The 25,370-nt window shown below is 38.5% G+C and overlaps 6 protein-coding genes and 1 long non-coding RNA gene across 16 annotated transcripts in view; 2 read left to right on the plus strand and 5 right to left on the minus strand.

Moving 5' to 3' along the window:
* LOC122073437 overlaps positions 1-4,510 on the minus strand; it is a 7,165-nt gene extending 2,655 nt beyond the window's left edge. The window contains exons 1-2 of the mRNA XM_042638023.1: positions 4,405-4,510; positions 4,023-4,255 (exon numbers count right to left, since the gene is read on the minus strand). Of these exons, the coding sequence (XP_042493957.1) occupies positions 4,023-4,255; positions 4,405-4,510 (339 nt within the window). The remainder of the gene's footprint in view (positions 1-4,022; positions 4,256-4,404) is intronic.
* LOC122073438 (cytochrome c-type biogenesis CcmH-like mitochondrial protein) overlaps positions 1-8,764 on the plus strand; it is a 13,941-nt gene extending 5,177 nt beyond the window's left edge. For 5 of the 8 annotated variants that reach the window (XM_042638025.1, XM_042638024.1, XM_042638028.1 and 2 more), the window contains 3 exons: positions 7,868-8,042; positions 8,116-8,247; positions 8,332-8,764. In XM_042638025.1, coding sequence (XP_042493959.1) covers positions 7,899-8,042; positions 8,116-8,247; positions 8,332-8,523 — 468 coding nt within the window. In that variant the 5' untranslated portion in view covers positions 7,868-7,898 and the 3' untranslated portion in view covers positions 8,524-8,764. Of the gene's footprint in view, positions 1-667; positions 751-823; positions 1,098-7,437; positions 7,609-7,867; positions 8,043-8,115; positions 8,248-8,331 lie in introns of those variants that run through there. The other 3 variants (XM_042638030.1, XM_042638027.1, XM_042638026.1) reach the window with 3 other exon arrangements.
* Positions 4,270-7,428, minus strand: LOC122073441 (cyclin-dependent kinase F-1-like). The gene is given in 3 exon segments (XM_042638032.1): positions 4,270-4,563; positions 4,565-5,436; positions 6,641-7,428. Coding segments are annotated over 3 exon segments (1,401 nt in total). The 5' UTR covers positions 7,131-7,428; the 3' UTR covers positions 4,270-4,524.
* A 627-nt stretch (positions 8,765-9,391) lies between the features above and the next one.
* On the minus strand, positions 9,392-9,967 carry LOC122073436 (18.1 kDa class I heat shock protein-like). Its single transcript, XM_042638022.1, has one exon. It carries the CDS (start codon positions 9,930-9,932, stop codon positions 9,399-9,401), a length of 534 nt encoding a protein of 177 aa, XP_042493956.1. The 5' UTR covers positions 9,933-9,967; the 3' UTR covers positions 9,392-9,398.
* Positions 9,968-9,977: 10 nt separating this feature from the next.
* LOC122073442 lies at positions 9,978-10,646 on the minus strand. 2 transcript variants are annotated; one of them, XR_006138788.1, is made up of 3 exons: positions 10,453-10,637; positions 10,210-10,320; positions 9,978-10,023 (listed from the first exon to the last, which is right to left on the minus strand). It is a non-coding gene; the product is annotated as an uncharacterized LOC122073442 (long non-coding RNA). The 2 variants fall into 2 exon arrangements; XR_006138789.1 differs by lacking the exon at positions 9,978-10,023 and having other exon boundaries at positions 10,242-10,320; positions 10,453-10,646.
* A 3,541-nt stretch (positions 10,647-14,187) lies between these two features.
* Positions 14,188-17,126, plus strand: LOC122074798 (60S ribosomal protein L6, mitochondrial-like). Its single transcript, XM_042639767.1, has 2 exons — positions 14,188-14,384; positions 16,646-17,126. Exon 2 carries the CDS (start codon positions 16,675-16,677, stop codon positions 16,981-16,983), a length of 309 nt encoding a protein of 102 aa, XP_042495701.1. The 5' UTR covers positions 14,188-14,384; positions 16,646-16,674; the 3' UTR covers positions 16,984-17,126.
* Positions 17,127-17,486: 360 nt separating this feature from the next.
* Positions 17,487-19,847, minus strand: LOC122074797 (protein MIZU-KUSSEI 1-like). 2 transcript variants are annotated; one of them, XM_042639765.1, is made up of 2 exons: positions 19,024-19,847; positions 17,487-17,865 (listed from the first exon to the last, which is right to left on the minus strand). In XM_042639765.1, exons 1-2 carry the CDS (start codon positions 19,647-19,649, stop codon positions 17,757-17,759), a joined length of 735 nt encoding a protein of 244 aa, XP_042495699.1. In that variant the 5' UTR covers positions 19,650-19,847; the 3' UTR covers positions 17,487-17,756. The 2 variants fall into 2 exon arrangements, with proteins under 2 accessions (XP_042495699.1, XP_042495700.1); XM_042639766.1 differs by having other exon boundaries at positions 17,487-17,857; positions 19,024-19,845.
* Between the last annotated feature and the right edge of the window lie 5,523 nt (positions 19,848-25,370).

Raw genomic sequence — 25,370 nt, forward strand, 5'->3', positions numbered from 1 at the left:
TTTTTTTTTTTTTTTTTTTTGTAAAATGGAACGAAACTGGGAAGACGGAACTCCAAAATGGAGTTCCATCAAATCTCGTTTTTTCAGTTTTTTTTTCACTTTTTGTTCCAAAAAAAAAGAAACGGACCATAAGTGCACCAAACAGAAGATTCCGTTTTTTCGTTCCAATAGAACGAAAAAACTCCAGAAACGTTTTTTTAGAACGATACCAAACGGGCCCTTAGTATATTCTGTAATAGTGACTGACGGTAGGGGGTGTGAGTCTAATTTGGTGAAAGAGAGGGAGTGATCCTATAATACTGGCATTCTCCAGGGGGTGACTCTATAAATTACCCAAAAAATTATAAATCGAGATATTCCGTCCATCTTACAACCTAAGGATGTGAATTTGAAACCGAAACCGAAACCGAACCGAGTCGTTTACACTGAAATCGTAAAACCGTTCAGTAAATCGTTTGGTTCTGGTTTCAAGTTTTAGACCGGTTAGTTAAACGTGTCGATTCAGTTTTAACCGTTTAACTCGTCAGTTTCAAACCAAATTGACACCATAAAAATCAAATCGTTTACACCATCAAAACCGACCCGTTTAACCCGATTAAATAGAATAAGGGGTTAAAAGGCATTAAGGCAGGGGCTGAATTGGTATATCATTTCCAAAGATTAAAAAAAACCCTAAACTTGGGATAAAGGTGCCTGAGGCACAAAGGGCAAAGGGTAGAAGGCTAGAAGCCATAACTCGCGTCTTGCAAGGTTCGTTTTCTCTTTGTTCTCTACTTCTCTTCTTTAGTTCTTCAGTTTTCTTCTTCGCGACTCCCATCTACAGATTTACATTGCATCTAAAGTCCTAAATTCTCTCCATTCGAAGATCTCGACGTCAAGTGTTCTCCTTTTGAATCCCTAATTTTCTCAATCAGATACGGTTAATCTGTTAGTCACAAAATAACGATCACCCTCTTCTACAGGAAAAAAAAATTGCAGATCATCTTCGTCTTTAATTTCAAGTTTCTAACTTTGTAGAGGCAAAGAGAAGCTTTGGCTTTACAGTTGAAGCTAAAACCAAGATAAGTGGAAGTCTGGTTTCAAAATCGCAGAGCCAGGTACTTCAACTACTATGTATCATCTCTATTGCCATCTCTTTGGTTTTTTATTTTTTTTCTCTGACGAGAAGACTTTAGTATGTGGAGCTGGTCTGGTCTTTCTTCCCAGTCTTTTTTCGACCAAGGAAAAAAAGTTTAGGAAAACCAGAGAAAATAGTGGAAAACCGTCATCATTAGGAACTACTGCTATCTACAACAGAAGAAAAATTATACTTCAATCTAACACTGAATTAAGTTAAAATATATATATATATATATATAAATCTGAATTATCTTCAACTTGTCTCATCTACTATAGATATTTACAAGTTTACACTCAACAGATCTCCATCTTAATATTTGGGCTTTGAGTGCCCTCGAATTTTATGAAATGGGAGCTTTGATTACCCCTGCACTCAATGATTCGTGGATTCTAAATAACCTTGCATTCTATAACTTTGGAGTTTTGAGTGTTCATGTACTCCATGACCTGTTGGCTTTGAGTGCTGTGGTACTCTATGGCTTTCTTTGGGAGTTTGGGACAACAAAGAATCAACTTTTAGATCTCCGATGCAAAATTAGCATTCTATACACTTGACGTAATGGAGAGCACATCTTTATATCATAAAGATCGATCCACAATTCCTAGGCAGTAGTGCTCCTCTAGAAGGAATTGTTGTCACAATAATTTGTGTCCTTTGGGTGCATTAATCTTAACAAATGAAAGAAAACTCCAACATAAAATAAACCTTACGATCACTTTGCATCATTGAAGCATATAAGGTTCCATATCAATCTGTTATGTTCCATTATGAACAATTATTTTTAATTTTTCTGCTTTGGGTTTGCCTAGTCAATCTGTTATGTTCCATTAGTTATGGCATTTGTATTTTCATATTTATCTTTTTATTTTATTTCATCATTCTGTAGGTGTTTTGAATATTTGATCATCGGTTATCTTGGAATAATAGATACTATTGATGATGAGTTTGAAGTTAGTGAATCAATCGATGGTAATTGAGTACCCCAACAACTCCCTTCTATTGGCTTTGGGTTAGACTTAGTGGGAGGTGGAGCTGGAGGTTGAGCTGAAAGTGGAGTCATTAATATTGATTCTAAGAAAAGGCCTAGGTCTAGGTCAGCACTATGTTGGACTACTAATTGGTGTAAAGAAATCGATCCTGAAGATAGTCCAGATGGAAAGCCAAGGGCTCAATGCACTAAGTGGAGACAGTTGTTCATGGTTGACTCTAGAAATGGGACAACCAGCTTGAAGAATTACATGAATAGATGTCCTAAGCGTGATACCAAGGATATAAAACAGATTTTCATTCAACAGTCTAGTGGAAAACTGATTTTAAGGGATTTTAATATTGATCCTACTTTTGTGAGGGAGATGATCTTAATTTTGATTAAAAGAATGGACTCCCTTCAAGATTTGTGGAGTATGAAGAATTTAGAAATTTGATGCTATATATCTACCCAGATTAAAGATTAAAGTAGATTCACTCTATTGAATGATATTTAAAAAGTATTCAAGAAGGAGAAAATGAATATCAAAGAGGAAATAAAAAACTCTATTGGGAGGATTTCAGTGACAACATATTTGTGGACTTCCATCTCCAATGATGGTATATGACACTCACAGCCCACTACATTGATAGAAAGTGGGTTTTACACGAGATTGATTAAGTTTACTGTTTTGACTCCTCCACACACTGATGCATACATTAGTGAGACAGTTAACAAGATATTGATGGAGTGGGGATTTGAAGGGAGATTGTTTTCTGTAACAATGGACAATGCAAGTGCCAATGATGTATTTGTTTCTTGTTTTAAAATAAATTTGAATGCAGAAAATACATTTTTGTGTAAGGGGGAATTCTTTCATGTCTGATGTTGTGCGCATGTTTTGAACCTTATAGTGCAAAATGGTATTAAATTGATTGATAAATAATTTCAGAAGGTTCGAGATAGTGTTAGGTTTGTCAAAAGTTCTCAAGCTAGGAAGGTGAGGTTTAAGGAGAGTTGTGAGCACGTGGGATTAACCACTAGAAGGGGTTTGCATGGAGATGTGTCTTCAAGGTGGAATTCCACCTTCCATATGCTTGATGGTGCTTTTTTTTATAGGCGAGCTTTTGACAATTTAGAAAACTCAGACACAAACTGTAGAGATTGTCCTATTGATGATGAATGGGAAAATATTGGACAACTTGCACATTTTTTGAAGCCTTTTGATGAAATCACAAAGTTGTCGTCTAGGTCAAAGTATCCAACAGCCAACTTGTATTTTCCAAGTGTGGTGGAAGTTCATTTGGCTTTAAATGATGCATCTTTGTTTGGGGGTGATTTTATGAAGGAGATGGTATTTTCCGTGAAGGAAAAATTTAATAAGTATTGGGAGCAATATTCTTTGGTTTATCAATTGTTGTTGTTATGGATCCGCGCTACAAGTTGGAAACTATTGAGATGTCACATGATCAGATCCATCAAGGAAATGAGGTCTTAATTGATGAGTCTGTCAAGTGTGTGAAATCAGCGTTAGTCCGTCTTTATGGGGAATACAAAAGCATGCCGAAGGGGAGAAGTGGTCTTCGAATAGTGCTGCATATGGTGGTTCAAGTTTATCTCCAAAAGTATGTTATTATATCTGATTTCATTGACATGCAATTTGTTTTAACATTTTAGTTTTGTTTTTAATATAAATGTTTTTTGGCCTATTTTGTAGGATCGATTCTCTAGACACAATAAAGAAAGTCATATAGCTCATGACACAGTCACTGGCTGCTATACATGGTTTTTGATCTCTTTATCACTAAGATGGGGTAGAAGGAGAAAGATATCTTGAGTCCCTGAAGAGGGCTCTCCTCTTCAGAGACTAAAACATGTGATTAACAGTGCAGTTCAGGCATGAGGAAAACCCATTAGAAAAGCTAAACAACTTACCTTCCTGAGCAGGATAGCAACATCTGCTTGTGAGTCTTCAGTGGATTGGCTCCCACATTCGGTGCAACGGACATTGTGGCTAATTTTCTTTGCCCGAGCTTCCACCACCTGTGATTTCCTCACTGGATCCTCTTCATTCTCCATTGTGAGATGAGATTGCCGAAACCCACAACAACCGCAATAAAGTAATGAAAAATTTGTGAGAATTAAGAACCAAACTTCAAACACCTTATCTGCAAGCGCAAAATTGAATCAATCGCAGCTCGAGACTCTCCTTATTAAGTATATTTCGGTAAATGCTGCAACATCAAAAGGCCGGCAAATTCAATCTACATAAGAATTCAAGGGTTATCTGTTAAATTGTCTATTTATATTACATCACCTGGATTAAAACAGTTCTTCGACACAGATCCTGATTGAAAGTTTTGTATCTTCAAGAACTGATACAAGAAGGACCAATCATTGATGCAGGATGTATAATTTAACATATACTAATTAAATTCTATGCTTGAGAGAATCGAACGGAGAACCTAGTACCAGTTTGTAGAAATGTTCACCCTGCTTAATTCATCAAAATCAGAATCTGAATCATTGTCCTTGTACTCACACCATACCCCAGGAGAGCTCTCATCTGGCCTACTATTTGTAGAAGGAATCCTCAGATCGTTTACAGGAACTGGTAGAGGTTCCTCATTGAAGTACCTGTCATTGAGCAATTCCATTGCGGTAGCTTTGCTCCCCGGATTATAGCAAACAAGTCTCTTCACAGAGGAACGGTTTGGAAGGCATGCTTCCAAACAAAGCAGATTTTCAATCTTACTGAAGGATATTTTCCCATAATCAGGAAGTCTTGAACAACCTTGCCAAGTTTCCTCAGTTAAGTTACCTAACACATTCATGATCCTGCCAAGCTGATCAATGTCTGATGTTCCAGGGAAAAGAGGCTCTAAATTGAGAAGCTTTGCAAAAATACAGCCCAATGACCACAGATTGATCTCTTGCCCATAGGATGTAGATCCATAGAGTAGTTTAGTGGCCCTGAACCATCGAGTTTCAAAACAAGATGTTAGGACACCTGATCCGTCTTCTCCACCCTCATCTTCATAGGAATAAGAACCCTTGAGAGGATCTTCTTCCATGTCACTAGTGGTGCATGTAGCGAGACAAGACGTGTCTCCATTATGAAAAATACTCTCTTTATCACCATCATCCTTAGCTGTGAGGCCATCAATTTCTCTCGAAGATTCAGTTTTCATCATAGTCATTTGCTCTTGGTTTTGAGAACCTTCTGTGCATGAATTCTCTACTTTTTTAATAAATTCAGGCTGTTGAGGTGGCCATGTCTGATCCAGAATATTTTTCCCATCTGGATGATCTTCCATAGCAGCAAACCCAAGCTCTAAAAGTATCCTGACTGTAAAACCAACAACAATCAAACTACAGATTTCTGCTCCTAGGGAAAAACGTAGACTATGTACATACAGAATAGAAGTTCAATTTTAGGTAAAACATAAACAGTCACATCGTAAGACATATGGAAGTATAAAACATACATTAGGGTTTTATGAAGACTCGGGGTTGCAAATGAAAGGTTGAACAAACATATTCACCATTGTATCCGCTATGGCAAATCTAGGAGGAGATACATGGAGAGAGTCAAATTTATGCAGCCAAAATAGAGGTCTCTGAGACAACTCCAATCTGTGTAAGCATCCAGGGCCTACAATTGACACCATTCTCGGGCATCAAAGTTGTATGTAGACTGCAAGCTTCTGAATTGACAAATAGAGAGACCTCTGTACTGCCAAGGAGTTGAAACAATCACATTGACTCTAAGATCTGCTCATGATCAAGTTTTCCTGCTTCATGTTTCATTTATCTCCCTAACATCCAAAGTCTAATAACTGGGTCTTAAATACCGGGAGAAAGCATTTTTCATGTGTGTGGTTTTCTCCATGCTTTGGTTTATAAAGGTTGTGATTTAAGAAGCTCTCTATTTTAAAAGGTGGATTTTGCGTTCTTCACATCTATATCATGGGATGAACGAATTCGTAGCCATTGGTGGTCGACTACTTCATCCCAAGCAAGTGGAGGGTTGGAAGGTTTACTAGAGCAAGGCTGCCTTTAGGTAGGGGGTGCCTACTGGCCTACACTAACGCAAGAATCAAACTACTATTGAATCTGATTAGGAATGGTTTCCAACTGATAGTTCGGAACCATTCATTAAAAAAAATATGAAGATGTTGAATCTCTCTCTTTCTGCAAAATCTCATGCGGAGAGAAGTAGTAACGAATCCAAAGAAGTGTAACAGACTGCATACAATTCTTTCATATTCTGCTTTCAACATATGAAACCAAAGATGACAGGGAAGTTGCTTCTCCATCACTGAAGTGGCTTTGCTTCTACCTTCTGGCATTAAAACAGATGAATAACAAAATATGATTCACAATATGAAGATGAAGGAAAATCCTATATCAACAATGCCCTAAGATGACCATTTGAGCATCAGTATCACGATTCCCCCATACAAAAGCCGTCAAAGAAGCATATTTGCCGTCGACCCCAAATGAAAAATGGAAGAAAGAGTCAAGGCAATCGGAACAGAGAATGCATAGACCTACCTGTCCAAAATCATCTAATTTGAGAACACCATCCGAAGAAATCAACAAATTCGAGGGCTTTAGATCCCGATGAACAATCACATTCTTGTGGCAAACATTGATGCCATGCAATATCTGAATCATCCGGCTCTTGATCTCACAGACGGAGATTCCGTTTTCCCAGTTTCTATTAGCTTCTTTGATCAAGGATGCGAGATCAGTTCTTAGGTATTCAAGGACAAGAACCGCATCTTCGTCTTCCTGCCAAAAATACTCAAGGAGGACGATAATGTTAGGGGAATTCTGGAGGATTTGAAGAGCTTCGATCTCTTTGAAAGCGCTTTGATAATCATGAACTTCTTTTAGAGCAATAATAAGGTCATCCGAGCGTCGACGAGATCTGTAACCATCAAAGTAAGCTCCAGAACTGATTTTTTTGAGGATTTTGTACTGTTGAGGGATCTCGGTGGGGCTATAGATACTCCAGCTTTTAGAGGATGAATCCATGGCGGAGAATCAGTTGAGTTTTGTTGAAAGATTGAGGCATTGTCTGTCGCAGAGTGGAAGATTTAGGGTTCTTACTTTTTAGTTACGGGGGAAGACGTGCTTTCACAGAGAGGGAGTCAAGGGGTGGAGGAGAGAGAACTAAATCTGCGGTTGGGTGAAATAACAAAAATACCACTAGAATAGTCAGAGTCAGACATTGATTTTGACCGTTGTTTGCTATTGTCCTAACTCCCAAACAGAAATCAACGGTCATAGCTCCTCTGCCACTGAGTGTTGTTTACGTAAATAAAGACATATACAAGGGCCTTTTGGTGAAAGGGTTTTACAAGGGCCAGTTTAGGAACTCCTCAAAATGGAAGTCTCACCTCCACCGTTTTGTGGTTCTTCCTCATTTCTCTGCTCTAGCAGATATCCCAAATCCCCATCCTTCTCCATCGGCCTCATCCTTCTAGTCGCCTGCGTTGAAGATTCTCCTTAGGTTACTCTCTCTCTCTCTCTCTCTCTTCAGATTCGGTTTCCTAAGGTCCAGAAGTTGTTCAATGTCAATGTGACTTAGAAATCAATCCCTTGTATTCTTATGTAGATTGGATTTCCGGGGCCTTTTGATATTGCAGTATTCCCAAAATATACTTAATAAGGAGTGTCTTGAGCTGCAATTGATACAATTGTGCGCTTGCAGATAAGGTGTTTGAAGTTTGGTTCTTAATTCTCACAAATTTTTCATTACTTTATTGCAGTTGTTGTGGGTTTCGGCAGTCTCATCTAACAATGGAAAATGAAGAGGATCCAGTGAGGAAATCACAGGTGGTGGAAGCTCGGGCTAGGAACATTAGCCACAATGTCCGTTGCACCGAATGTGGGAGCCAATCCATTGAAGACTCACAAGCAGATGTTGCTATCCTGCTCAGGAAGGTAAGCTGTTTAGCTTTTTTAATGGGTTTTCCTCATGCCTGAACTGCACTGTTGATTTTCACCATTATTGTAGTTGATTCGTGATGAAATTCGATCTGGGAAAACTGATAAAGATATCTATAAAAGGCTTGAGGAGGATTTTGGAGAGACTGTTCTCTATGCACCACGTTTTGATATTCAAACTGCAGCTTTGTGGCTCTCGCCGGTTAGTTTATTGGGGTAATATTTAGCTCGTAGTTGGTTATCTGTTAAATTGCCTATTTATATTGAACCACCTGGATTGGAACAGTTTTTGGTTGCAGGTGTGGCTGCAGGGGTATGGGCTTATCAAAAGCACAGACAAAGAACTAACGTTCACATAATGGCATTGAACCTGGTGAGAGGTGTTCCATTGACCCCCAAAGAGAAGCAGACGATGCTAGAGCTTCTGACACCACCTCCATCACCTCCATCACTGAGAAAGAGGTGGGGGAGTCGATGAACTGGGCATGTTTTAGTCTGTGTATAGGAGAGCCCTCTTCAGGGACTCAGAATATTTTTCTCCTTCTACCCCATCTTAGTGATAAAGAGATCAAAAACCTTGTATAGCAGCCAGTGACTGTGATGAGCTATACGACTTTCTTTACTATTTCTTAATTCCTACTATGCTTGTCATTGGGACATTGAGTTTGTAATGGGATTGTTACTCCACTTAAATGATTCTGAACCATTTCATCTTTTAATCGATCCATTGATTTTTTTGCCTTAGATCATACAATCTGGAGTATGGACTTCGCATGGAATGTGCAATGGGTGTAGGAAGATAGGATTCAGAACTCGCTGGCTTAACTGTCCCAACAAAAAAAACTCAGAACTGTTCATTCAATCTTAACTAGAGAATCCAATAATGAAATTCAGAACCCATCTTCCATGGATGCCACCTGATCAAACCAAACAGACTCCATTAAACCTCAACAATACCAAACTAACCATAAAGAGAGGGAATGGAGAAGGGGAACCATTATCTTTAACTTGAAAGAAAATCCAAAGGTAGAAAGTTTAGGCTTGTCATTAACAGATAAACAAAACCACAAAACACCCAGAGACCAGATAAAGCAACTAATAAAGATCAGAAAAGCACATAGACACGTATAATAACCAAAACACTATTAAATACAAACTGAACCCACTAAACACCCCAAAAACTAAGCTTTCCAAAGCCCCTGATTTCAAGTCTTTCTGCTTTGAACTTCAATCATAGAACTTAATAACCATACAACTATTAATTACAACAGACATACCCTTTAAACCCCACTAAATCCTCCCAACATTTGCATTCCCAAATTCTGTGACTCAAAACACTCCCTGCTTCAAACTTCATTCAGAAAATTCAATGGCTCTCACGTCAGGTCTCCTAACATCTCCCTTTGGAATGGTAACAGTAAGAATCCCATCTTCAATAGATGCCCTAACCTGATCTACATTAGAATTCTCAGGCAACGGGAACCGCTGAACAAACCTGCCAGAGCTACGCACAGCACGATACCATCCATCACCTGATTCTTCCACATCCTTGTTTCTCTGGTCACTAATCTTGAGAAGTCTGTCATCTTCAACTTCAACCTTCATTTCTTCACTTCTAAGCCCAGGAACATCGGCTATGAAGATGTGGGCTTCTGGGGTTTCACTCCAATCACAGGGAGGGAAGGAAGAGAAGGCATTGGTGACGGGAAAGGGGAATTCAAGGAATGGAGAATTCCAATTCCAGAGGTCGCAAGAGAAGTGATCGAAGAAGCTGTTCAGTCCGCAATCAAAGAAGTTGCTTAGTTGGTGATCGAAGTCGTCAAAGATGTTACTCAGTTGGCGTTGGCGTTGGCGTTGGCCTGTGTAGGTGCGGGGGACAAGCGCCATTAGAGAGCTTTCTGGAAGTCTGGTTTGAGTGATGTCAGTGAAACTGAAATCCATGTCCTAAGCAGCACAGCCTCCACAAGTGATGCAACTCCTGCAGAAGATTGCCAACAAAAGAAAGAATGCAAGTTAACATAAATGGCGCTTCACAGATATATATTTGCTGCACATCCACAGGTTGGTACTCTTCTCACATTGCCAATGCCAATCTCAAGTTGAAAACTAATTAAAAGAAGGGGGGAAGGAACAATTTTAGTTCCTTACAATATTGGCCACTTACACAATTGAGCAACCATAACTTCTGTGCTTCGATCCTCTGCTTCGGTGTCTCCTTCCTTCTCGAAGGCTGAAGCACAACTTTGATTGCAGTAGCAAAAACAGCTTTGACATTCTATCCAAACCACAGCAAAAGGGCATTCTTACAAGGCAATCCAATTGTCTAAAATAATATCTTTAAATAAAAAAGGGATAAGAGAAGATAAAAATTGGGTAAGATTAGAAGCATTCCTGTTGATTCATATACCTGTTGAGTTTTAGAGGTACACTTGATATAAGCTGCTGCACCAATTTGTTTCCTAAGTTCCTCTCCCTAGGCATTACACAATACAAAAGATGTTTGTTTCAGTTGGCACAATGAGGATGAGAAGGGCAAGGATGAAAGACTCCCACTCACACAGACACAGAAATAATACCAGATTATATCTTAATCTGAGTAAACAATAGCAATACCTTGTAAGAATGCCTGCTGGACTACATTTTGAGTTAAAGTTGCACATTTTTTCAAACGAAATCCATATTCAAAGAAACCCAAAGAGAAGAAGAGATGGAATGCGGGAAAGTAAAGAACACTGAAGTCGGTACCTTCTTTAGAACATTTTCATAACATGCCCTGCTAAGCAAGGAGAAAGCCAGAATTTGATTATGTATAACCAGTCAATTTTCACTTTCCCAAATTCCAAAACCAGTCAATTTTCACTTTCCCTATTAGCATGAGATTATGTATAATATGAACGACATAAATCTTGGGGATGACCTTAATCAAGCAGTTAGTATTGCATCCAAGTAAAATTTGACATCAACTATAATATTGTGATCTCTTCTGGGTTTTGTGGTTTCTTTACGGGGTGTGGGATATGATCTCAACTTACTGAACATTCTCACAGTTACTTTGGGTTGGCTGTACATATTCTCTTATGTAGAGCCATATATGCTGTTTAGCTCATAAGAGCTCGTCTTTTCACACTTGGATCCCACTCATCCTCAGCTATTTTTTGGCCTTTTGAGAGCCTACATGCTTCTTGAAGCAAAGCTCCCCTGTCAACTCGGCTACAGAGGAGACTCTCTCTCTCTCTCTCTCTCTCTCTCTCTCTCTCTCTCTCTTAAGTTATATGTCTCTACTCTTTCATCTTCACATTATCTTCTGGAATTGAATCTGATCCTTAAAATCTGGTGCATAGTTACTAAAGTCACGTAGTATACGTGTATTCGAACGTTAATTGAAATAATTGATTTTTGCCATATGAAACAAAAAATATGGATTTATACGCGAATTTTAAAGGGACTTTACTATCACTCCCCTACACATAGCCTATATTTATTAAAACTCCCCTATCTTTTATTTTTTTTTTCTAATACTCCCCTGCTTTTAGACTTTTATACCTCTTTCTCCCATGCTCTTTTTAAATACCCAGATTACCCCTCCTTTTCACTTGTAACTTATTAAACTTTTTTCACATTGATTGGTTCAAATTGATTAGGAATGAAAGTCATTACTTTACATGGGTCTCATTCCTCCATTAGAGGGTGGTGAGTTCCAATAAACTTAAATCTCTTTCCACTAGGGAAGGATTAAGTGGTCTGTATCGATATTGGTTGAGAACGACACAGATTCAATACTTTTATCAATTTTTGTATAATTTTTTTAATCTCTAAAATCATGTGCTGCAATCCTAACGGGGAATGTAACATGCAATTCTAATCGATCTGAATTAGTATCGATTGAGATCGATACCAACCCAATACCGATAAAATAAAAGGGAAATTTACTACGCCACCCCCTCTATTTCACCAAGTTATACTCAGATCTCCTACCGTCAGTCACTATTAAGGAATATATCTTATTTGCTGATGTCAGCAACTATATTTTATTTTAAATACCAAAATGCACTTATTAAATAGGAAGTACCAAAAATACCCATCTAATAAGTCCCCGTCCTTGTCCCCATCCCCATCCCCATCCCCATCCCCAATCCAATTGTTACTATACCCTGACCCCAAATCAGGAAAGGGTGGCGCTTGAGCAGTCGCAGTCGCAACCGCAACTTTCGCCACTGTAGCGGTGGCCGCAGCAACTGCAATCGCATGCTTGTTTTGGTCCTGAACTAATCTGGCATCATAGGAACATGGATACGAAGACGATTCGTCTCTGTAACAACCACTCCTATCAATATCATCCCCATTCACCTGCACATGTGAAGACGGTGTCATCGTAGTCCTGTCCTTGTCCCTGTCCTTGAAAGATCTGACAAAGCTCCATCTCTTCTTCTTCTCCTTCAAAGGCTTCGCATCTTGTGACAATGACGCTTCCTTCTTCCCGGCCAAGAACCCTCTAAACCACCTAGCTGTTTTTCCCATTTCTTAGAATTTGAAAACCACTTGGAAACGGGGGTAGAAAACCAAAGTAAAAAATCAAAAGCAGAAAACCAGAACTAGGTAATAGGATTTACTAACAAGGAGAAAAACAAACACACACACACACACACACACACACACACACAAAGAGAAAGAATATTCGCTACCTTACACCATAACCATATTCAGTATCAAACAGAGGTAGAAAACCATTAGTGAGATTCAGACGAACAAAATAACCCTTCAATGACAGATCTATTCACGGCGACCTTAGAAAACAGTTCCAGGTTGGAACTCAGTGACGGATCTAGTAGCTATTGATGTACCACTTCTCAACGGCGACAGAAGGATCATAACTCACCGACAATAGAAATAGCAGTACAAGATGGAATTCGTCTGAATCTCAAGTCGCATTAACGACACCATTACAGAGAGGTGTGTGAGAATCGTGGGAGTGAAAGATGAAATGCCCAGAGAGAGGGAGAGAGGTGGGGGAGATAGGGAATGATGACGATAATCTCTTTAAACCTGGGCGATCCTAGAGCTGGTTCTCTTGGTCTTAGTGGCCTTGTCAACCCTACAATTGGCAAGCTCTTGGCTCTTGCGGAGCTCTCCATTGTTCCTCACAAAATCATGGGTTCTCTTCCACAAACCTTATCTCAGCTGAAGAACCTTCGATTCCTCGCCATAAGCAAGAATTTCATTTCAGGTGAGATACCAACTTCTTTCGCCGATCTCCGGAACCTCCAAACCCTTGATCTTAGTTACAGTCAACTCATCGACGAGATTCCTCCGTCCATCAGAGCAATTCCTTCACCATCTAATGAAGAGGATTTGGTAAAAACATGAGTTTTAGTCACTAGGGTATAATGGTCATTTTAATTCCTCACTTAACAACGACTGACGGTAGGGGGTTTGAGTATAATTTGGTGAAACAAAGGGGGTGTTCTTATAATTGTGGCATTCTTCAGGGGGTGGCGCGGTAAATTTCCCAAAAAAAAAATAGATACTAAGCTCATGATGATGGATGAGACAAATAATAATAATAATAATAATAATAATAATAAATAATAAATAATATCTTTAAGTGACTCAATACTAATGCATTTAAAAGAAATTCAAAAAATATAAAATAGAAAAAAATAGTATGGGAGCTAAAGTGATGTTTGAGTTTCAGCCAAGAAAGCAACATTTAACCAAGTAATAATAGAAGGACAAAGCCACTTGATTGTTTTCTTAGATTAGTAAAAACATATTTTGAACCAGAAAATTTGAAAAAAGTTTAATAGATTATAAGTGAAAATGAGGGGTAATCTGGGTATTTAAAAAGAGGAGGGGAGAAAGAGATGTAAAAGTCTAAAAATTAGGGAAGTATCAGAAAAAAAGTAAAAAGTAGGGGAGTTTTAGTAAATATAGGACAGTGTAGGGGAGTGATGGTAAATTTCCCGAATTTTAAATATTGCAGCGTATGAGAAAACCAATTCCACCGTGGAACCAATTATAATCGTTTAAACGAGTATAATACGTTTTTCATTTTGAATCGATCGGAAAAAAAGTTTTCCCTTCGTATGAGAAAACCAATTCCACCGTGGAACCAATTATAATCGTTTAAACGAGTATAATACGTTTTTCATTTTGAATCGATCGGAAAAAAAAAAAATCCACCGTGGAATCCTAGGCCCTTTCTCTTCGTTTCTCTTCCCATCGCTTGTTGAAAACTCAATCGAGGGAGATTGCAGCAGTGGGAGGGCGATTGCAGTGGCGAGAGGGCAACATCTCTCTTCTTTTTCCTCTCCTCCGTTCGGCCAGCCTAGACTCCTCTATGTAAGTATTTTCTGACTTCTGAGTGAAATGGATGCATAAATCTCTCTCACCTCTATAATTTTTTCTTCCATCACTGTTAAACAAAGCAATCAAGTTGGGGATTAGGGACAGGTTGTCATTGCATTCCGATTAGGTGTTTTATTTGCTTTTATTCCTCCCTCTTTTGGCCTTTACTTCAATACTTTTTAGTCATTCAGAGCAGCAGTCAACTGGGTTCCTTTCTTCCTCTCTTTCTTCTCTCCTCTCTCTGCTCTTGATCTTGGGTACCTTTTGTTCTGTCCTGCCATATCCCTTTTTTTTCTTAGTTTTGTGGGTCTCTTTGGAGATCTATGGAAAATAATCGGTTGTTTCAGTGGACCGTGTCGGGCTCTTCTCACCATTCTTCAGTGGTGGGGCTTCAATGTTACAGTGATTTTCATGAACAAATGGATCTTCTACATATGCATCTGGTTTCTGAGATTGCATAGTCCGCAACTTTTTTTAGTTCTCTTCAATCGTACTCTTACGTTTTGTTTGATTTTATTTGAGTGGATTTTGATTTTTAATCTGATGGCTAAATTTAGATTTTCTGATGGTGTTAATTGTCTCTACCAAAAAAAAATAGTGTTAATTGTTAGAAAATCCTGTGCTACACTTCAATTGCTTTCTCCCATCATTCTGATGAGCTGAAATGGGTTCTGGGTTGGTATGAAACCGAGTATCGAAAATTACAGGGTACAGCTGAATGATAGAACAATTACAGGATATAGTACCATCCATTAATCTACTTTGATCCTCTTTGATAGAAATATTTTTTACTAACAAAATTTAGTTTTAGTTTGTTTTACTTCCATTGCAGCTCATTTACAATAAGAATTGAAGAAATGTTCAGGTCTCGGTAGTAGCCTATTTTTTGCTGTAACCATGTCTAAAAGTTTCTTTCTTAATTTTTTTTGGGTAAAGGTGTCCAGAAGTATGAGAGGGTCTAATTCAAAGAAATAAAAAAAAGAGTGATTATTTTGGATGAGTTCTTGAACTAATGCCAATTTACCAGTAGATCTCAATTAGTACTTACAAATCCAATTTGGTAACCACATTTTGTATCATTATTTGTTAATTAAGATGACAACCAACGAAAGGAACAACACTATTGGGTACCTTAGAGGAAGTACTTTAGAGGAGAATCTTATGTGTCTGATGCTCATATTGTGTGAACAACATTGATTGTTAAGAATAAGGATATAGCATTGAAAAGGTATGATGACATACTTTTTAATGTAAATCTAGAGTAATGAGAAAGGATTTCAAATTGGAAAGCTAGATGGGGTTTAATTGTTCATGAAAGCATGGCAGATTAGAATTTAGTTGCAAACAATCAATTTTAGTTCATTCTTAATACCAGAATAAGCATGTATTTTTGCTTCCAAATTTTTATAGAGCAACCATATTAAACATGTATCGTATCATTGCTATACACATTTTATTGTGCCGGATTTTTGAAAAGTATTATTGCCGCATATTCCGTTTAATTGCCGTACGTACCCGTTCTCGTACTATAGCTGTTCCCGAACTTACTAACTATGGTATGGTGGATCTCCTAAAAATACTTTTCATTTTCAATTTCTTTTCAATATTGCTGGTTCTTATCTACTGAGATTCACCTCTCATGGTGAGATATCCATGGGGCAATAGGTGGAATTGTTTAGTGGAGTCAAATTTGAATTGAAAAGGTCTTGTGTTGCATTACAGTGGCTTGGATGATAAGGTGATTATTTTATGGACCTTATGGGAAGATAGTTGTTAGAACAGGATTCCCTATTCTTAATACAACTTTTTCCTTTTTAGTTGGAGTAGGGGTTGGGGGATTATTTTATTCATTACTGATGGAGTTTAAGGAAATCATTATTTCTCTTTTAAAAGGTCAAATGGTCAAATCTTATGGGTAGATAGTTGTTACTTGTTAGAACAGGATTCCCTATTCTTAATACAACTTGGTCCTTTTTATTTGGAGTAGGGGTTGGGAGATTATTTTCTTCATTACTGATGGAGTTCAAGGAAATCATTATTTCTCTTTTAAAAGGTCAAATGGTCAAAGCTGCGGCATCTTGGTTACAGAAACATAATTTTGTGAATGTATAATCTGTCTCTCCCCCCCCCCCCCCCCCCCTTTTTCATTTGTCCTAGTTTTTGAATATTTGATATACACATCCTTGCTTCTGAATTCTATTTTATTCAGCCATAAACACCTTGATCCATGATTGTACTTTATTCTCTTTAAACAGATTGACAGTTAGTAATTTGGAAACTGTACATGGAGGCCAAATTCTTCCGCTTTCTTAAGATTGTGGGTGTGGGTTTCAAAGCAAGGGCTGAAGCGGAGGGTCGCCTTCTGTACCTGAAATTGGGCTACAGCCATGAGGTTGAACTGGTGGTTCCACCAGCTGTTCGTGCATTCTGCTTTAAGCCAAACGTTGTTTGTTGCACTGGAATAGACAAGCAAAGAGTGCACCAATTTGCTGCCTCTGTTCGCAGTTGTAAGCCTCCTGAAGTTTACAAGGGCAAAGGTATAATGTATATTGATGAAATTATAAAGAAAAAGCAAGGAAAGAAATCCAAATGATCGCATGAATGAAATTGGATTGTGTTGGTCGTGGTGGAAGTTTCCCGTCATCTCTGAAGCTGGAACTGATTTTCCCTTGCAGCTTTGAACAATTTTGAATTATTTGATCATTTTTGCAAGAAAGTTGAGTACCTTTTTTTTTTTTTTTTTTATCACAGAAGTGTATTGCATTCCGAGGCTGGGGCATCATTTGTTCAAGTTAGTCCCTCTTGTCAATTTAATCCCTTGAATGATAGATTTGGCAATTCGAGGGCTGCAGAGCATTCTACAAAGTTTGGTTCTGGGAAGTCCGACTGTATTCAGGCCAAGGCTCGGGACAAGCTCTTTTGCATGTGCACCGTGTGTGCAGTCTCAGTATTCGTTCAGGGCTTCTTAGTTCTAAAAGTGTCCTGGCCGTCCTGGGTACTGGGGGTTCAGGAAGAGATCATAGTTTAAAGAACAGACCAGGTTGGTTGAGCTGCAAATTAATCAAACCTTTCTGGGCTACTGGATTAATTCTTGGCTTTTGTGCAAGTGAACTTTTTTTTATGGAATGAAAGCATATATATTCAAGTAAGGTAGGGAAAGACATGGTCTCATACAAACTCTCCAGAAAGTCTTCCAAGGTTAGGTTTACAGGCTAACTGATCAGCTAGCTCAACATGAAGTCCTAAACTTACTGAACATATCATAATTCAACAAAAAAATTTGGAAACCCAACCATCAAACGGATCAGAATTGAATTTGTTCACTGTCTCAACACAATCTGATGATTGTTGGAGCTCTAAGGATCTTCACCAATTGGAAGGTGAGGTCTCCAATGTGCTGCAGTCTCTATCCCCGACTCTAGCTTGGACTTGAGATGAGCCTGGCAACAGAACAAGTGCACCCCATCCTGAAGCACTAGATGAAAAAATGACTTCCATCAGAAATAGCCACTGCAGAATTGTTCCGAAAAAGAATCTATTGGTTCTCTCTCAATTGGTTGGATCATAGGTGGGATGATTTACTTCACGTGTGAGTTTTCTAGTTCAAGTCTAGGATCGCCTAGCTGTGCCAATAGAAGTAGTATCCAACTCAATGCATGCTCCACTAGGCCTGGGAGTATATAGCTCAACGTCACTAACATGGACATTGATGTCAACTGAGACCAAGGTAAGACTCTCCACATAAAGTGGGGTAAGGCTGCATACATATATTACTCACCAGACCCTGTTGTAGTTGGAGCCTCATGCATTGGATATGCCCTTCCTTATGGAAAAGATGGTGATAGAAGGGAATGGTATGGTCACGGCCTTTACCAAAAAAAAAAAGAGCTAAAAGGTAAAAGTATGATATGCTCCTAAGGCCTAACCTTCACATGGGAAGTCTCTTCTCTCACTTTTTCAACAAAGATGGCTTTGCAAATGCTCATCTTCCCTTTTCCATTTCAACTTACATAAACTAGAGATGGGGCTCCTGACTTGACTCTCTAGCTAGCTTTAACTACTTTATACTTCTCTGCCCATAAAATTTTCTTTTTGGTAAACTTGCCCTTGTTAATTTTCACTTTCCATCAATGTGATTCCTACTTCCAGCAGCTTTGTGATTGAGACACTGAATCTAACCTGGCTACTGCTTTATGATTGAACCTCACTCATCAAACCTGATGGAGCTTTCTAACCCTTTTTATTAATAAATGACTTCAAACAATTCTTACTGTGATTGAACAAGAGAATTCAAGCCTCAGACATAGTTCATAATTGAATTATTAGTGTATTGTCATTACATACAAGGAAAGACTGACAGATTTGATAGTTTAACTTAACTGGGTCTCACAAAGGACTTCAAGCAATTCTTACTGTAGCTTTTATATGTTCCTGTTACAAAAGTAGTGATTGAACAAGAGAATTCAAGCCTCATGATTCATGAAAGGGATCTTGGGACAACCATTTACAGTATCACTAGGTAGACTAAGTTAATAAGTGAATTTTTAGCGTATTGCCATTACATACAAAGAAAGAATATATGACAGCTTTGATAGTAAAACTTCACTGGGGCCTCACAAAGAAGATACTTAACTCCGGTCTAGCCATGTCATCCGGGTTAATCATGTGGAAGGCTTCCGAGTCTTTCGATCCAGTCACCCTCTCGAACCGGGCCCTCACATAGGTAAGCTCCCCCTCCATTGATTCCTTCTCAGATGGACTGGGAAGAACACCAGCCCCCATGGAAACCCCTTGTAAGAGCTGCATCACATAAAGCTCATCATCTGAAGCTTGCTTCCTTCTAATAGAATATCCAGCTTTTCGCCCATTGCAATACACAGCCCATACAAATTCCTCCAGTAGCTTCTTCTTGTGGGTCTTGTTCTCACTCTCAAAGGCAATCCTGACTAGACCTGAGTCTATCTCCTTGTGGAACAAACTTGTGTGCACAGGTAGCTCTATAATGAACATGGGTGCACACTTGGGGTCTTCTTGTATGATCAAGCTTACCCTTCCTTTACGATACCCAAACAGAGTTCCTATTGTAGCCTTGTTGGTGAGGAGAGCCTTCTTTGGTCGCCCAAGTAGTGCCACCATCTTGCACCCTGAGTTCAGTTGAGGGAAGAGCTTGAACATGCGAAAGAGTCCTCCAGCCGACTTTGATCTCTTGTCACTGGACACACTGTGTTTAAGTAAAGATAGCAAACCAGGAGTTTCCATGGTGACACTGGCAATATAACATAAGAGGGCTTTGCCTTAGGTGGGTGCCTGAAAGTTTTGAAGGTTTGTTTCTGAGAAAGAATAACAGGCTTTAACTCTATATATAGAGACATGGCTTATAATGGGAACAGGAGAGTTAGCAAAGGTGGTTGGGTGTCCTCGGAATCTTTGAAGCTTGGAAGTGGAGATGAGGGAAGTGACCCATCCAGTTGGTGGGAAAGAAGAAAGGGAAAATGGAGAGTTTAAAGTTTGATGTGACCAAGTTTAGTGATTGAAAGAAAGATCAGAGTGGGGTTTGGAATTGATAAGGTAATGAGGTTGGACCACTTGTTGTGGGGACTGGGGAAGTGAGGGAAAGGAAGGACCCTTGCTCACTAATTATTGACGTCCTCATCTTAGCTCAAACACAAACACATGACATGTCCTGCTTGTTTGTGCAAATCTCTCCCAAACAATCAATGTGTAGAAAACGAAAACCTAAAATGATGTAGAAAAATGAATGGGAATTGCAAACGCATAATCACACAATGCACACAAAGATTTAAATGGTTCGATAAGATGTCTACGTCTATGGTGAGATGAGATCTGTTTCACTATCAATAGAGAGTAAAGTTACAAATGCTCGTCCACATATTTCTCTTAGATTGATTACAAAGAAAGAACCCTCGCCACAAATTTATAACAAAAACCTATATAAGTAATTTAAAGAAATACCCAAATAGTCCAAAAATAAATTATGGCCCTCAAGTCCTCTTTAACGGCCCTTTGGAATCAACCACAAATGCAAGCGATTGAATACAAGACATCAAACCCCAACACATTGATCACCAGTTCAATAACCTCATGTGACTGTTTCTGTTTTGTTTATGCATTGGAGATGATTTGAGTTCATAAAGTGAGGATTACTTGAATGCCTAAAAGAAAACTCTAGCATTCTTTCTTGGAGAAATTGAGCTCAAAGACAATGGAGAAGATGTTTGAGTGGGGTAGATGATCTGTTGAAAATAAGTCAGTCTTGTCGCTTGCAGAACAAGTGGACAAACTAGACAGGCACCACCAAATGCTTGTCAGGTTTGGTCCCTATCTTTGAATAATGGCAAAAGGAAACAACATTGGGACTACCTCTTATATATCCCACACAAGTATAAACATATACATCTGATACCAAGTCTAACACTCCCATCTTCACCTTGTACAAAGAAAGTTAAGCTTGTTTCGAATTCTTGACCTGTTTTGAAAATTGACCTGTTCTGACATATTTTGATCGTGACCCAAATGGGAAGTTTTCTGACATCTGATGGGTCAACCATGACTTGGAGTATATAATGTACTGTTGTCTTGTTGAGAAAGTTACTGTATTTTGGGGGGTTTTCGCATTGTTGGAAAACTAGGTTTTGTGACTTGACTCGTCATCTTCAAAACCTAGTGAGTCGAAGCGAGTCACAAAAAACTCGACGAGTCACATGAAATTTCCCCCTCTCATTCCCATACTACTTTCTCTAACAATTGAAATAAATAATTAATAAATTAATTAAATGAGACAAGATAGAATAAGTGTTTGTTTATCAAATTTTTTTTAATGAATCCCACCATTCATTGTCTCTTGGATGAAAGTGATAAGATCCGACTTGGAGATGTCATGGTCATGAATAATGTTTTTTTAATTAAATTTAGATGTATATACCCAATAGCCACTAGACTCAATACATAAGCTCAGACATTGAACATTTTTTTTTAAAACATCATTAGAATATATTTTAGTTCAAAACTATTCAAAAATGACGACTCAAAATTTTGATAAGAATTGGCCATTTTGTTGTGACTAGGGTAAAACAAACGAGTCTTGAATGACTGGGTATGATTTGGTTCAAGTCTTGTCATTTTTTAATATAGGACGAGTTTCCATGACTCTTGATCAGGTTTTTAATCTTTTGACCAAACTCGGCCTGGTTTCCTAGTCAAAACTTGGTTTGCCAACAATGGTTTTTCGAGCTAGGGTTTCAAGGCGAGTTTTCTCGCTGCGGCTTGGGTGTAATCTCTCTTCTGCACAGTGAAACATCTTCTTCTTCTTCGCCCAAGGACATAACACACCACACCGGTGTATGAACCTCGTTAAATCTCTATGTTGTGCAGATCTATTATCTGTTTATTTTCGTATTTTCTTGGTGTTTGATCTAACAGAGCTTATATAAATGGGGACAGAAGAGTATATATGATTATAAATGCTGGATTTTTCATTGCTTTATTTTGCCACATGGAAAACTCTATTTGGATAGAAAATCCACGAGTCAGCAAAGGATCTCGGGTTCCAGCTTCTCCACAAAGTTTGGGGCCCATACAAATTACCACACGTGGATATTTAAAGGCAGTCAAGGGATTCTTTTCCAAGCGGCCCCCTTAAAAGTCTCTTCCCTCTATAGATAATCTCAAGTCAGTACAAACAACTTAGCTTTGTGTCCTTTGAGTAATGAGAACTTCTTTGCTTGTTGCAGGGAACGAGGCCTACATAGGAGTAGCATTTCAAAGCAAGATGTCCAAGTTAAGGGGATATGCTTTTGGAAGGTCAGTTAATAATGGCCATCAAACAAAACCCCACTGATTGGATAGTTATGATCACTTGATTTTTCAGGACTCTAGGCTTTCTCCCACTACTGGACTTGCCAAATCACAAAGCATTTGAAATTATTGGTCCATTGACTACACCTTTAGGAACATTAATTTTCTTTGCATAAGAGCGTACCATAAGTTGTTCCACTTCCACATAGAAAATGCCAGTTCTCAGATAAGGTGGCACCTTCTGTTACTCTTGATATCACAGCCCCTAGCCCCCTACCTATATAATGGCAGGAGATCGCTGTCTGGTCACATGGTCCTGTATGGGCCAATGAGAGTGCAACAATGATATCAATATTGATGGAATTTTTTTATTTTAAGGGAAGAAGGTGGTACTTTTGCGCTATCTTATTTCTAGGCATAGGATCCATATAACTGGGCAATGTTCTTTTTCCCATAATATATTATATATTGAGTTAAATTAATTTCTGGGTGCGAACGCCTGATATGTCTAATTGGCTTACATCCCGGTTCAAAGCATACCCTACCATGCATTACATTGACGGAAAACTTTTTTCATTATCTCTATAAGAGAAAATAAATAAAGGGAGACAACGGAGAGAAGTCCTTTCTCCATGGTATGACACATGTTAGCAAAACAGGATGCATGAAGTGTAACTATTCTCTACGTATGAGGAGAGGATTTGGACTCATTGTGTGGAGGCAAAAATAAGTTAATAGTCATACGCTCAAATGAGTCTAAAAATGGCATACTCAGTGCATGAGGCTTCTGCCACTATAGGTTATGGAGGATCATAATGTACACAGCCATACCCCCACTTCACAGAGAAATTGTTTCTGTCTTGAACCTTTGGGTTTTAACAAATGAAATTCACCAAGGTTTATCGGATACTTTGCAAGTGCCAAACAGATGCTTCATTCCATTGCGAAAAGTCGCCATCAACCAGTAATAAGGGTCAATTTTATTTTCGAAAAGAACACAAATCTTCCAATCTTTCTCAATCTTATTATAAAGGGAGCTGAAAGGTCTCCTTAGCAGTAGTTACTCACATAGAGAGTCATTGTATTTTTTGAAAAGAACACAAATCTTCCAATCTTTCTCAATCTTATTATAAAGGGAGCTGAAAGGTCTCCTTAGCAGTAGTTACTCACATAGAGAGTCATTGTATTTTTTGAAAAGAACACAAATCTTCCAATCTTTCTCAATCTTACTTTTAGACTGTGTTTGGAAGCCTAGGAACATAAAAGAAAAGAAAAATTATACAATTTTTGTACTATTTTCTTGGATGATAAATTTTCCCAACGTTTGGATTGATTTGTACTATTTTCATTTTTTTTTTCTTTTTTTTTGCAGATATTCACCCAAGTAAGAAGAGAATCTCATCATCCAAGTGACATTATGATTGGATTCCTGTTCAGTTTTATCATTAAGGAGAAAGCCAGTTCCTAATCGCATGGCTGGCATTCCTTCCACGCAGCCTGGCGTACAGCTGTTGGATTAGGATCATTAATTATGAACTGTTGATATAATTAAGGCAATAAAAAAATCCAATTGAAACAATACATATTCTAATTGTATATTGACTTACTCCATCCTTAAGAAATAGCTCCTAAGCATTCCAGCTCGCAGGCAAGAGATTTCAAAATCAGAGGAGAAGAAAAGCTTATCAGCTCTGAAAAGACAAACAAGGCATGGGCTTACAAACAGTTCAATGGCATGGGTTTAGGTGGGCTTGTATCCAAGTCAGTCCACCATTACAGTGTTTGCTATCAATGTGTTTGGACATTGTGAAAGACCTTCATACCATGGATCCACTTTCCCATGTGTTCGGACGTCTCTAATGTTATCAAATAGTGTTCTTTTTTCACACATTGACACACATAAGGAAGTCGAACCCGGATGTGAAAAGACATCTATGCTCTGATCCACTTTGCTATGTGTGTCGGTGTATGGAACACTATCAGATAGTGTTCTTTCTCCTGATGGGATATATGAGTCAAGTAAACAATCTGAACTAATTTCGGGTTGAAAATGGGTGAAACCGAAGCCTACCTGATAAGGGAAGGTTAGGTTTCAGTTTTGGTCCGGTTGGGTTCAATTTATTTTAATTTTCTCTTATCAGGTTGTGATCAGGTTTGTTCCCATTTGGGTTCATTTATATATTTACATATATTAGTTTGGTATCATTTTAGGTCAGTCTTGTGTGGTCTAATTTTAGGTCGGTTCCATAATACTCAATTACTCATACCAAAGCCGGTTTGATAGGTAATTGGTCTGATTTGATCTTCTAGTCAGTTTGCCCAGCTCCTTTTTGGTATTTGACCAACCCTATGGGTGGATCTTAGCATAGGGCTCTTAATTGAACCCAATTGGCTGGAACCAATCTCTAGAGGCTTGGGCAACTTGGGCTGACATACAATATACTCAAGTGTAGAGTATAGCTTGATTTTCAATAAAAATTGAAGTGCATGCCTAGTGCATGAGGCTCCCCATCATCATTGGGTCTAGGGAAGGTCATACACTTATAATATTCACAGCTTTGCCCCCATTTTACGTAAAGGTTGGTCATCAATTTTCCAAGGAGGGTCATAATATACATAATTTTACCTTCGTGTCTCAATTTAAATTGACGACTGTTAATTGCAATGGAACAACCTTATTATTATGGTTCACCCTCAACATTTGAAATTATGAAACATGTAAGATTCATTACCTTCGTGTAAAACCATCAAAACAACAAACAAAGCATAGCATCATGTCCAAAGGGGAACAACAAAATTATTATTTTTTTGAGGGGGGGGTGCAGTGGAGCGGGGAGAGAGAGAAGTAACATCAAGGATGGGGGATGAGATCAACCCACAAGTTCCATGAAGCAATGATATGCTTCTTTTAAGGAAATTGGAGACAGGACAAGCATGAAGGGATTAGATTTTGGACGTAACATTAAAGTAGATGGATTTCCACATCTTGTTTGTAAACTGAGAGTTGGATGATCATCTACAGATGTTTCATTCAATCTAGAGATGATTTGTGGCTGCACAAAAGCCAGCTTGCCAAGGATGTCACAGATGGAAGAACCAATAAAGGTCATTTCAATCCAGGTCCATTCCCTATGGAAATGAATAATGGTTCTTCTAGCGGGCCAG

The sequence above is a fragment of the Macadamia integrifolia genome, chromosome 3 (genome assembly GCF_013358625.1).
Source record: "Macadamia integrifolia cultivar HAES 741 chromosome 3, SCU_Mint_v3, whole genome shotgun sequence".
NCBI classification, from domain to species: Eukaryota; Viridiplantae; Streptophyta; class Magnoliopsida; order Proteales; family Proteaceae; genus Macadamia; species Macadamia integrifolia.